General features: G+C 45.6%; 1 protein-coding gene across 1 annotated transcript in view; it reads left to right on the top strand.

The window, feature by feature from the left end:
• The first annotated feature begins 5,649 nt into the window (after positions 1 to 5,649).
• mthfsd (methenyltetrahydrofolate synthetase domain containing) overlaps positions 5,650 to 13,524 on the top strand; it is a 29,326-nt gene continuing 21,451 nt past the window's right edge. Inside the window, 4 exon segments of the mRNA XM_056766511.1 lie at positions 5,650 to 5,785; positions 5,888 to 5,991; positions 6,183 to 6,296; positions 6,341 to 6,454. Coding sequence (XP_056622489.1) covers positions 5,758 to 5,785; positions 5,888 to 5,991; positions 6,183 to 6,296; positions 6,341 to 6,454 — 360 coding nt within the window. The 5' untranslated portion in view covers positions 5,650 to 5,757.

Genomic DNA, 13,524 nt, shown 5'->3' with positions numbered 1-13,524 from the left:
CAAATGTAACGGACTACTTGTCACATTTACCTAAATTTACAATACTTAGTAGTTAATGCTAAACTTACATCACATGACAGCAGTTTGAAGTTATAGCTGCACTAAGTTACATTATGCCAATACTATTTTCCCTGCTTATAACATTGTTGTATGATATCGATCCCAAAATAAAACAAAATTAGCCCTAAACAGTTTCAACAACTGAAATTTCCTAAATCAAAACTAATTTGCCATGATTCTGCCTCTCCATGTCAATTTCTTTATCTTGTGGCAGACTCTCCCTATATATTGCCCTTGTATTTGCTGTCTTGTGCTGGTTCGTGTTGTTATGCCTTGTGTTCTTGCTTTGCCTCTTCCCTTCATTGTTCCTTAAGTAAGTTTTGTTAGTTTTTCCTTCGTTCCTGTTTGCCCCATAGAAAGAAGTTTTTCTTTGCCTTTTGGAGAAGTCTTTTGTTGTTGTGTTTGTTCCCCCATCGAGGGTTTTTGTTTTACGTTTTTTAAATAGTTAAAAAGTTTTCTGTTAACCCCGTAACTGCTGTCTGCACTTGGGTCTTTAATGAAAATTCATGACCCATCAGACAGCAAAAGAATTGGACAGCTTCTTGCGGGATTAGAGACTTCGCCCGGGAGATTGTGGCTGCAGCGGGGGAGACTGAGTTTGTTGAGGCAGAGCTCAATGTCATTTTTGACTGCTGACTCCCCGAGCCTCTTAAGTGGGCCGAGATGGAGATGTTGAGTTCCCTGTGGTTGGGTGACGTGATCAGGATCGTGTCCTGACTACCCTTACTCTGGGGAATCAGCACCTCCATCCGCCTCATCCTCCCCAGTCACCCTCTGTGGCAAGCGGGGAGGAGAGTGTCCTTGGGGTCCTCTTCAGAGGCATCCCAGCCGGAGCTTGCCGTGCCCTTCACCTTCTTCTGGCAGCGGACCACCAGGCGAGTGGGCAACGGAGAGGGGCAATGGAGAGGGGCGCGGAGTCCGGTGCAGCCGGCGTCCATTCCGGTGCAGCTGGTGATCCAGCCGGCGTCCAGTGTTATTGTGTTTGTTCCCCCATCGAGGGTTTTTGTTTTACCTATTAATAAAGTTTTCTGTTAACCCCGTAACTGCTGTCTGCACCTGGGTCCTCAAGGAAAATTCATGACATAATTAGCTCTCCCTATTTTTCATAAACATTTACTTAGCTGCACTCACTGTCTTTGATTAAAAGTTACTGTGACACGTCAGAGGAGACTTGGCCCTCCTGAGTGAGATTGGTTTCTCCCAAGGTTTTTTTCACCATTTATTTATCATTGGAGTTTGGGTTCCTCGCCACAGGGCCGTGTTGACATGCTCACAGGGAGACTGCATTTATTTTATATCCTTTACTAGAATGATCTTGCTTGTTCTATAAACACCATCCACTGTGCCGTGTTTTAACTTTTGTTTGCTTTTCTGTTTTTCTAATTTTCTATTGTAAAGCTTCTTTGGAACAATGCACAATGTGAAAAGTGCTATTTAAATAACATTGAATTGAAATGAAAGGACACATTATGCATTTAAAAGTTAGACTTGATTCAATCAATGATTGCACACACATATATTACACACAGTATTTACTTTAATTACATCAGAAGTAACTGTTATGAAAAAATAAGAGTAATTCCTTACTTTAATTTTTCAAGGGAAAAGTAATTAAATTACAGTAACTAATGCCTGTGGGCATTACAGTTATCGAGGCGAGCTGTGATAAATGCATGTAGTAATGTTTCTGCATCTTTTTCGCCGATGAAGCAACGGAGTTTGGCAATTTGGCGAATTGAAAAAAATGCAGCTTTAGAAAGTTGGCTGATATAAGATGATATGGGGCATCCTCAAACGGAAGGTGGAGGAGCGCAAGGTCTCATCATCAACAAGCTCTGTGATGAAGTGGAAGAGAACTTCAGTGGCAACCTGTGAATCTCTTGTGAACTCCATGCCCAAGAGGGTTAAGACAGTGCTGGATAATAATGGTGGCCACACAAAATATTGACATTTGGGCCCAATTTGGACATTTTCACTTCGGGGTTGCCAGCGGTTTAGACATTAATGGCTGTGTGTTAAGTTATTTTAAGGGCAACAGCAAATTTACACTGTTATATCACTACTTTACTTCGGTCAGAACCACTATCGTCAAATGTATAAACAATTGGGATGCATAGAAAGTAAACGTTGATGCAAGATATACTCCAAGCATAAGTTTTTATTTGGCGGAACAGATCTGTCTTGGGCGAGCTCCTCGCTCGTCCTGGCAGCTTAACTGGACAGAGCAGAGAGCGAAGCGTTAGATTTCCCCCTTACCGGAAAATACCTGTTGACCTAAACGGAGACTCCTGTAATTAAGAACTGTAAGTGAAAAGGAAAAAAGAAAAAAATATATATTACCAAAAAAAAACTCTTAAGAGGACGGAGTTGCGGTGGTGGTGGGTTACTAAGCAAACGTGCTGATGTGATCATGCATGCCGAAATGGCGGATTTAAAGCCCCGGTCTATTACGTGGGGCTTCCGTATTGGTTGACCTGAATCCACTGATAGCGGGCTTGACTGGCGCGGCCTGCCAGAACTGACGCTATAGCTTAATATTGTGGCAAAGTGTCATTATTTCAGTGTTGTAACATGAAAGATATAATAAAATATTTACTAAAATGTCAGGGGTGTAATTCCTTCTGTGAGATACTGTATATATGTACAGTTGAAAGAAAAAGTATGTGAACCCTTTGGGATTACTTGGATTTCTTCATAAATTGGTCATAAAATGTGTTCTGATCTTCATCTAAGTCACAACAATAGAGAAACACAGTCTGCTTAAACTAATACCGCACAAACATTATACGTTTTCATGTTTTTCTATCCAATCCCCTGGGATCGAATCCACAACCTTGCGTTGTTAACTCAATGCTCTTACCACTGAGCTACAGGAAAGCAAAAGTCTAGTATTAGCCTACATTTAATCACCATTTACTATAATAACCCTGGTGTGGAAATTCCATTTTACATGTCCACTTTATTTTCTTGTTGGCATATATGTGCAGCAAAGTATAAAAATCTACCGTTTTCATTGTTTTACAGAGGATGATGTTAATTTTAAGTTAATTCGTTTTTCTTTTCTTAAATCTTTCATTAATAATTAATAATAATAATTTTGTTAAGATAACTTTCCATTTTGTCTAATTTTTCAATAAAAATACATTGAGACAGCATTTTTTTATGGTTGCTTTTAATCTTGCATCAAAAAGTGAACTGCATAATAGACTTACATGCATGTAAAAATCACCAGCAATAAATATTGTGCTAGTACTAGTATTGAACTACAAGAAGCAAGACAGTTGCAAGCCTATAATTAGAGTTATGTAAAGCTTTTGATGGGACAGTTAGGTCCTAGAGATGTGGTGAGATGGCGGCACCCCTGAAAGTATGTATAACACAAATTCGCTGTTCTGTTGTCACAGCTGTCATGTTGTCTAAATTACTATCTAAATAGTAAATGTGAAATTGTTACATTTACGACATACATTGTTACAACATACAATGTTAATTTTTAAATTGAGTAAATATTTTTGGCAGCTTTTAAACTACAGGACAACAGACCTATGTCACATGACAACGCAAACATGGCAGATATATTCCTTAGGCCTACTACATATGCTAATCATATCATACATCAACAATCCGTAGAGGTGCATGAATGTGTTATTAATGCCACAGCATGCACTCTAAAATGAAAAGTTTGGCAAATCCCCCAGCCAACTTCTGATTATCATTGGGTAACATTTTACGGTGCTCTTGTAACACACGTTACATGTTACTAACCCTAAACCACACACCCTAAACTTAACCCTACAGTAGGTGAATTTTCACCTTACGAATATGGGAGAATTAAAGGTTGCTCCACTCTTTGATGCATGTGCGAATCCTGTATCATATAGTATAATAGTCATGATTTCAGTTATAATCCCTGAATATGTCAGAACACAGATATGTTGTTGTTGTTACATGGCCCCAATTCTATTAGAGTACAAATACTAGCACAAAGTCATAAATGCTATGTGCATGTATTTACTGAGTCTTTACATAGTACAGTACACTAAAAAAGTGCTGTTTATTTGGAATGAATGGGAAACCCAGAACAAAGTCTCTGCAATAATGAAGGTGAGTAAGACTCGAGATTTACAATATTTATCTACATTATAGGAGGATGTATCTGGAAACGTGTTAAAAAATGGGAACATTGACTAAATGTTTACAGTATACATCCACATACATTTACATTTGATTATTCACAAGATAATTAAATTCAAAGAGACTTACAAATATGAAAACATATTCATGATTCCTCGCTAAGTGAATAAATGTTAATCTAATATTAATTGTAGTCGAAGTACTTAAAGTGTTTCAGAAACAACACCAGAGAATTGAACAGGTGTTTGGCGCCATCATATGGGCAGACGTAGTACATACCTTAATCAGTCCTCAATCAGAATATATAATAGCATTTAGAACAGAATACAACAGAAAATTAACTGTATCGTCATTTTACACCGTAAAACAAAAACGAGAGTCATTGACTGAACACTGCACGGTTAGTGTTATGTTAAATATGCAGTAGGTCTATTTACTCTGTGTTCCGAATAACTCGCCGTCTTGACCATTAGATTCTCTGCTGACTGATCACATCAATACCGCAAACGATTAGAGAACTGGCTCTGCTTTTTTTCAAGAAATAAATATAAAAAAAGAACTAAGAACGTATTGAATCGGAGAAAACACACAGATGAGAGAGCATATTACATGTGCGAAAAATGTTGAAGCTAAGAAAATTTTAACAAAGATGGACAAGTCCTTGCGAATGTCAATCTAGCATTAAAATGTGTTTTTTTTCCAAAGGTCTGTACATGACTGATAGCTCAGTTGTTAATATGTTTTGTTTAAATAGGACTAAAAATGTGAGGTCTCAAAAGCATTTTTTTAATCTAACAAATTATCAAGTGATTTTCGATAGTCCGATAGCCTAAACGCCTCTTTCAGAATGGTCACATTCATAACGGGACTGTCTATTCCCAAAAACGTCCTAGTCACATGCATAATGCATTATTTTCCTTGTTTAAAATAGAAAACTGGAAAAAAAATATTAGGCCTACTTATGTTACGACCCTAGGCGTAGTTTAGGGTTTTGCGATGAAACATTATTCCCAGTGTATGTGTGTGTAAGAGATAGACATAACGTGTAGCAACAATACAATGTAAAGCCTATTATACAAATTGAAAACAACGTCATGTGAAAAAAAGGGCCTACCCGATATAGGCCTCCTGATTTGAGGTTCTATAGCACAGAGTCACTACAGTTTGAACTTGATTCCTTTGATCTGTTCTATCAATTCGAATGCAAAAAAATACAAAGATATATTTAAACTGCACTTGTAATTAGAAGAACTAGATCTCTATTTTCTGGATATCGCAGAGCCTGTAGGCTATTGCGCTTCATACTGACGGTATATATTGCCATTTCAGTTTATTAACGTGACTTAAAGACCCATATTAAGAAAAACAGACAACGAACTAAAACATTTACCACTTTGTGTGTGTGTGTGTGTGTGTGTATGTTTGAGAGAGAGAGAGAGAGAGAGAGAGAGAGATGCGGTTTGTCTCTGTAGGGACACCGTATGTTGTTCCTTAAAAGCAAACACGAGAAAACTATAAATAGAAAGTTTAATTTTCCTGCGCATTGCCTAGCGTTGAACGACAATGCAGCCAGTGATACAGATTAATCAAGGTCTATTGTAAAGTAATATGTCGTGTTCTTTATTAGATTAGATTACATTAGATTAGATTAGATTTAGTTTGTCTTTAAATGCTGTTTTCTTTTACCTCACAGAAGACAACAAATGGGACATTCGCCATAAAGTGTGGGATTACATTGAGAACAAAAATCTGGCAAATTTCCCTCGACCTGTACACAACAGAATTCCCAACTTTAAGGTACTCTGAATAGTCGTCTCCGTTTTTACTACATTGAGTCGTTTTTTAAATGTAGGTTTTTTTTAAGTTACAACAAGTATACGTAATGACGACATATTTCTCTTTATGTGCTATTAAATTGTATTTCTGTTGATTTTATAATTTCTTTTGAGATAATGCTATAATAAAAGTGTTTTGGACTATATGTTTAGGATGCATCTCATGCTTGTAACAGACTCACAGATCTGCACAAGTTCAGGTCCAGCAGAGTGGTCAAAGTGAACCCGGACAGACCTCAGGAGCAGTCACGCTTCATTACTTTATTTGTAAGTCCAGTTAAAATCTAATCCAATTTCAACCTTCTTTGTAGGGGGCTCTAGAGGCCTGTAGTGTGTTGTCAAACTTGGAGGCCTTTACAAAAACCACTGCGGTTAAGGTGGATCCTGATAAACCACTAGAAGGGGTTCGATTAGCTGCTCTGCAGGTATATTTTTTGGATCTGTTAATAAACTTAGAACGCAAGGTAAATTTTTGTTCATAAATTTAATGTAGCCTAGCCAGCCTTCACCATATTTTGCTGTTTCATATAGTTCTCTATAATGCATATCCTGTTTACTCAAAGTGGCTCAAATATAAGAAAGGGATAATCCATGGCTAGCCGTGCTTTGAAGGATTTTAAGGCAAGATGTGGAGGCCAAGAACCACCAGACATGAAGCTAAGGGGGGTTCCCTTTCTGTCGGTCTCTCGACGTTGTGTCGATCCGACAGATGGGGTTCGCCCTTGAAAACCTATCAACTCTGACTAGAAGAGGCCAATGAAATTTGGCTAGTGAAATTTGCATTCCGGTCTCCGCCCCCGGATAACCGGTATACAAGTAAGACGGCGTGCATCTTTCATTTACCTTTTTTTCTTCAGAGTCATCGCTCATGACTACGAACAATTCAGAAAAATCTTCAAACAAATTGCCGGATCTATGACGTAGAGCAGTAGATTGTCCCTAACCTGCAGCGACCTTCCCCTGGGCATCGATGGATGGGGCAGCCAAAGGTTGCGTCGATATACCCCAGATGGAACGTGCGGTTGTGGCGAACCTTTGCCCGTAGACGGCTGCCACCTGGAGGAATCGGCCACGCCTTCCGTCGAAGGCTTACGCTGCTGCAGGGCAGGCTGCCTCATGCAGGCCCACCATTCCAAGGAGTTAAGAGAGCTCCACGTGGGTAGGGCCGACCTGGGTATTATGCAGGATCTCCGTGCCGCCACTGACCTCGCCCTACGGGCAACCAAGGTGACGGCACGGGCCCTGGGTCGGACGATGTCCACGCTAATAGTCCAAGAGGGACACCTCTGGCTGAACCTTGCGCAAATGAGTGACACCGAGAAAGTCCGTTTTCGCGATGCACCCATCTCGCTGGGGGGGCTGTTTGGTGACACCGTTGAGGACTTTGCTCAGCAGTACTCGACAGAGGCTATGAGCCATATTCAGCTTTCCTGTAGCTCAGTGGTAAAAGCATTGCTTTAACAATGCAAGGTTGTGGGTTCAATTCCAGGGGATTGCAAATACCTATCTAAAATGTATAGGATAACACAATGTAAGTCTCTTTTGATAAAAGCTTGGCAAGAGCTACCCACACTGTCTCGGTGGCTACTGAGGACGGTCCGTCTTGGCTACTCGATCCAGTTCGCCAGAAACCCTCCCAAGTTTTGGGGCATCCTCTCCACGTCTGTCAGAGGCATGGACGCCTCCGTACTTCGGGCAGAGGTCGCCACCCTTCTGGCGAAACACGCCGTTGAGCTCGTCCCTCAAGCCAAGATGTTCAGCGGTTTTTACAGCCCGTACTGCATCGTTCCCAAGAAAGACGGCGGGTCGCACACAATTCTAGATCTATGTACCCTGAAAAAGCACCTTAACAAGCTGCCGTTCAGGATGCTCACGCAGAGGCTCATCCTGACATCCATCAGGTGTCAGGATTGGTTCGTGGCAATCGACCTGAAGGACACTTATTTATGTCTCGATTCTCCCTCTACACCGACCGTTCCTACGGTTCGCGTTAGAGGGAAGGGCATATCAGTACAGAGTCCTCCCTTTCGGTCTGTCCCTGTCCCCACGGGTTTCCCCTCAGGGAAAAAGGTGTACGGGTAATGAACTATCTCGATGACTGGCTTATCTTGGCACACTCGCGAGATCTGTTGTGTACACAAAGGGACCTTGGTTTCCGGCACCTAGATCTATTGGGACTTCAGGTCAACCGAGTAAAGAGTATGCTCTCCGTGGTGCAGAGCATCCTCTTTCTCGGTATGGAACACAACTCCGTCACCATGTCGGCGCGACTCGGTGTTGAACTGCCTGGAACACTTCAGGGGGTACGAGGCACGGCGTGGTGACGACGGACGCCTCCCTGCAGGGTCGGGGTGCAGTGTGCAACAGGCACGCAGTAGCCAGGCGTTGGACGGGCCCCTGCCTGCGCTGGCATATCATTTGCGTAGAGTTGTGGCTGTGCTACTTGCACTGAGGAGGCTACGGCCCCTCATGCAGGACAAACACGTGCTGGTCCATCTAGACAGCACTACAGCCATGGCGTAAAGCAATTGTCAGGTTGGCGTATGCTCACGACAGCTAACACGACTTGCATGACTACTCCTCCTGTGGAGTCAGCAATCTGAACCAGACAGCCGACGCGCTTTCTCGTCAGTATACGCCTCGTGGAGAGTGACGACTCCACCCCTGCATGGATGCCCTTGCCCACAACTGGCCGCGGGACAAGCGGAAGTGCGCCTTTCCCCCCAGTGAGCCTCATTCCACAGACACTGTGCAAGGTCAGGGAAGAGGACCACCAAGTGTTATTGGTTGTGCCGCATTGGCCCAACCGCACTTGGTTCTCAGAGCTGATGCTCTTGACAACGACTCCCCCCTGGCCCATTCCCCTGATGGAGGACCTGCTCTCTCAGGGGAAGAGTACTTTCTGGCATCCCAGACCAAACCTCTGGAACCTCCATGTCTAGTCTCTGGACGGGACAAGAACATCCTGAGTAGGCTACCCCCCTCTGTGGTGGAGACCATCACCCAGGCTAGGGCCCCATCTACTAGGCGGTTATAGCCTATAAATGGCGCCTCATCTCGTCCTTGTGTCTCGCTCGACGAGAAGACCCACGGAGGTGCTCGATCGGGATTGTGTTGTCCTTCTTACAAGAGAGACTTGAGACTAACATCTCCGCCTCCACACTGAAGGTGTATGTAGCCCCTATCAGCCCCGTCATGACTCAGTTAATGGAAAGTCTCTAGGGCAGCACGACCTGATCACCAGGTTCCTAAGGAGCGCGAGAAGGTGGAATCCGCCTCGTCTCCGCTCCATACCCTCTTGGGACCTTAAAGTGGTCATGACGGGCCTCTCTGGGCCCCTCTTCGAGCCCCTCGGAGGTTTCAATCTTCCTCACCTTTCGAGTAAGACGGCCCTCCTGATGGCGCTTGCTTCCTTCAAGAGGGTAGGGGACCAACAAGCATTCTCTGTGTCCCCAGATTGCCTTGAATTCGGCCCTGGCATTGACGAAATGAAAAATGGCACTTCGAAGTGACCTAGAATGACGACACTCGCAATCAAGGTTCATGGGACCCCCACCGTATACCTTGCCGAACATCGAGGCCCTGTGACCTTTTGACCCCTGTATTCTAGAGCGTACATTAGCAGCCTATTTGTAGGCTTTCGGTGTATTTATAGCACAAAACGGGCAATATTGCACATAACGTGGCCGTAGGCACTCCGTACCCTAGAAAACGAATGAAGGGGCAGTAGAATAGAATTTGAATGGGGGTCGTCCGAACCTCCAGGGTCAGTTCAGGGGTCATCGTACAATAGCCACCTATGAGCACACCAGAATAGGTTGCGCGTGTCAGATGCTCCCGTACGGCCCGCCCAGGCCCCAGGAGCCAAAAACATCAAAGAATGTTGCGCCACGTAGCCCTCGACGAGGGGACTAGGTTGTGATGTGAGGATTACTTTGTTTTGTTATTTTTCATACATCTCGATGCCCCGCTTGGACCTCTGAGGGCCCACGCACCGCCTGCCGCGGTGGGCATGTTTCGGCACTTTCGGGGTGTAGCGCCATCAATAGGCAGCAATGGGCGTCAAACTGCCAACTCTAGGTGCGTGAGGAAGACTGTGGTAGAATTAGGTGGTTAGGGGGGCGCGACAGGGCACCTCTTGGATGTGGTGATAAAGATAAGGCAAAATGGTCCATTCCCAATTCTTTGACACCCCATGTGGTGTCCGCATGATGACTTTGCAGGAAAATGGCCCCTAAACTACGATAAGGGAAAAACATCCCACTCATCATTAGAAAGTGCGTGAATTGGGCATCCAATTGAGGAACACGATCCCTTCGAACCCCTAGTCATACAATGGCAATCAATATGAATGGGGTTTAGTCCACCGTTTACCTAACTTCCCCGTTATCCTGAGTCCCCTGATACGTGCCCAAAGTTCCAACGACTCCCTTTCGCGATGAGGTGGTGAACTTGCAGGCGCTCCCCATTGTGGAGGAAGACCCAAACCCATCCGTGTTGTGTCCCGTACGTGCACTCCGCACAATAACACAATATCTCGTTCCCTCCATCAGGGAACTCCGTTTACAGACGTAACCAAGACGTTTTCCTCCATAAAGTGCCTTAAATTTCAATGCAAGGCTAGCCGTGGATTATTCTGATTATACCATGGTCATTTGCAAAGTTAAAACTGTTATTAGTGTTTGATCAGACAGGTGAAATTAATTGTTATTTTTGTATGATAAATTTCAAATGTTGATCAAACCCACTGGAACTACTCATGCAATAAACTGTTCTAATACACACCTTCCAGCCAATCAGAATCAAGTATTTTGTAAAGATCGCTCTCACAAGTCTTCTCTGGATCGGTTCCACATTTGTGGAATGATCTGCATGCTGCTACAAGATCAGTAGATTACGTCTTGGTTACGGATGTAACCTCAGTTCCCTGATGGAGGGAACGAGACATTGTGTCGAAAAGACAGATGGGGTTCGCCCTTGAGAACCTATCACTTCGACTGATTTGAATCAGGCCAAAGAAATTGGCGAATGAAATCTGCATGCCGGACTCTGCCCCGGATACCCGGGTATAAAAGGGAGACTGCGTGCTGCATTCATTCACCTTTTGTCCTGACGAGCCTGAGAGCCTCTCAGGACTGCTGCAGCGGTCGGCACGTGTTTGTTGCAAGATGGACACAACGTCTCGTTCCCTCCATCAGGGAACTGAGGTTACATCCATAACCAAGACGGTCCCTTTCTGTCGGTCTCTCAACGTTGTGTCGAGCCGTGCCCATGTTGAGGCTATACCCCGGGTGGAGTGAGCTCTCACTGACAGTGGGCAAGGGGCGATTCTGAGACTGGTACGCTATCATGACCGCATCCACAATCCAGTACGCTACTTTCTGTTTTGAGACAGCTCTCCCCTTTTGCTGACCTCCAAAACAGACAAAGAGCTGATCAGAGCTCCTTAAGCTCTGTGTGCGGTCCAAGTAGAGGCGCAATGCATGTATTGGACACAACACGGAAGGGGTTGACTTCCTCCCCAGTGGGGACCGGCTGCAAGTTCACCACCTGGTGCCAAAAAGGAGTGGTGGGAACTTTGGGCACATAGCCTGGCCGGGGTCTCAGGATCACGTGAGAGCCGCCGGGCCCAAATTACAGGCAATCGGAGAATGCCTGTAGGGCCTTACCCTCTTGATGGAAGTGAGCGCTACCAAGAGAACGGTCTTCATCGTGAGCTGAGGAAGAACTGCGTCTCTGAGGGGCTCAAAGGGGGGTCTCTTAAGGCCCTCCAGGACCACTTCAAGGTCCCAAGTGGGTATGGAGCGCGGCCGAAGCAGATTCCGCCTTCTCGCGCCCCTTAGGAACCTGATGATCAGGTCGTTTTGTCCCAGAGACTTTTCTGTCATGATGAGCGGCTATTGCGCCTACATACACTTTCAGTGTGGAAGAGTAGAGCTTAGTCTCATGTCTCTCTTGTAGAAAGGACAGCACATTCCCAATCGAGCAACTCTGTGGGTCTTCTCTGCGAGAAGAACACCAGGACGAGAAGAGGCGCCACATATAGGCGTATAGCCGCCTAGTGGCCGGGGCCCTAGCCTGGATAATGGTCTCAACCACCGCTGGGGGTAGGCCACTCAGGGTCTCCTTGTCCCGTCCAGGGTCCAGACATGGAGGTTCCAGATGTCTGGTCTGCAAAAACGGGCCTTTTCCCCTGAGAAAGCTGGTCCTTCGTCAGGGGAATCGACCAGGGTGGAGTTGTTGTCAGCAGCATTAGCTTTGAGAACCAAGTCTGGTTGGGCAAATGTGGCACAACTAGTAGCACTTGATGCTCCTCTTCCCGGACCTTGCACAGTGTCTGTGCGATGAGGATCACTGGGGGGGAAGGCGTACTTCCGCTTGTCCCGCGACCAGCTGTGCGCTATAGCATCCGTGCCGAGGGGGGCCTCGTACAGGGAGTACCGTAACAGGCAATGAGTGGTGTCCGGGGAGGCAAACAGGTCTACCTGACCCCGCCTGAATTGCACCCAAATGAGCTGGGGGTGAAGTCTTTCAGGGAAAGGATCACCTGGTGACTCCACAAGAGGAGGCGTCTAGCGAGTTGTGTTTTCAGCCGTGAGCGTATGCAACCCTGATGATTGATGGATGCTATGGCAGTTGTGCTTTCACGTGCTTCTCATGCACGAGAGGTTCTAGCCTCTTTAGTGCAAGTAGCACAGCCAACAATTCTAGGCAATTGACATGCCAGCGAAGGCGTGGGCCCGTCCATCGCCCCAACACTGCGTGCATGTTGCACACTGCACCCCAACCCTGCAGAGAGGCGTCGTTCGTCACCACGACACGCCTTGTAACCTGCTCGAGTGGGACCCCTGTCCGTAGGGAAGGTCATTGAAGACCAGGGGGTTAGGGTGCGTCGGCAGAAAGGCGTAATGAGCAATAGCTGTCTGCCGGTATGCCACGCTCTCCAAGGAACTCGACTCTGTAGCCAGTGTTAGAGGGGTCTCATGTGCATCAATCCAAGGGGTATCACTCCTGTCGAGGATGCCATGTGTCCCAGGAGCCTCTGAGATTGATTTAGGGGGACCGCTGACTGTCTGAAATGTTTCAGGCAGTTCAACACTGCATGGGCGCGTGCTGTGCTCAGGTGCGCTGTCATGGAGACAGAGTTGAGTTCCACACCGAGAAAGAGGATGCTTTGCACCGGGGAAAGTATCGAGCAGAGAAAGGGGCGTTTAAGGTCTTACTCAGTTCATCATGTACCACGGGAAAAAACGGAACCAGGGCTGGGCGTGGCTTGGAGTCGCGCTCAGACCCCAGGTACCATGGATCCAACCGCGAGCGTTGGGGGAGAGGCAGTGCGGTGCAAGATAACATGGCTGACATTTTGATATCCGCTTCCTCCTGAGCTCGTCCTTCCTTGGGAGGGAGCTGCAAGGATTCGTCGGGATCGGATGCCAGCAAATCACCCTCCGATGCTGCAATAGACATCTGATCATCACGCACCATTTCCGGATGC

Source organism: Triplophysa dalaica, chromosome 14, assembly GCF_015846415.1.
Source record: "Triplophysa dalaica isolate WHDGS20190420 chromosome 14, ASM1584641v1, whole genome shotgun sequence".
Classification (NCBI taxonomy): domain Eukaryota; kingdom Metazoa; phylum Chordata; class Actinopteri; order Cypriniformes; family Nemacheilidae; genus Triplophysa; species Triplophysa dalaica.
This window is presented reverse-complemented; position numbering and strand designations above follow the sequence as displayed.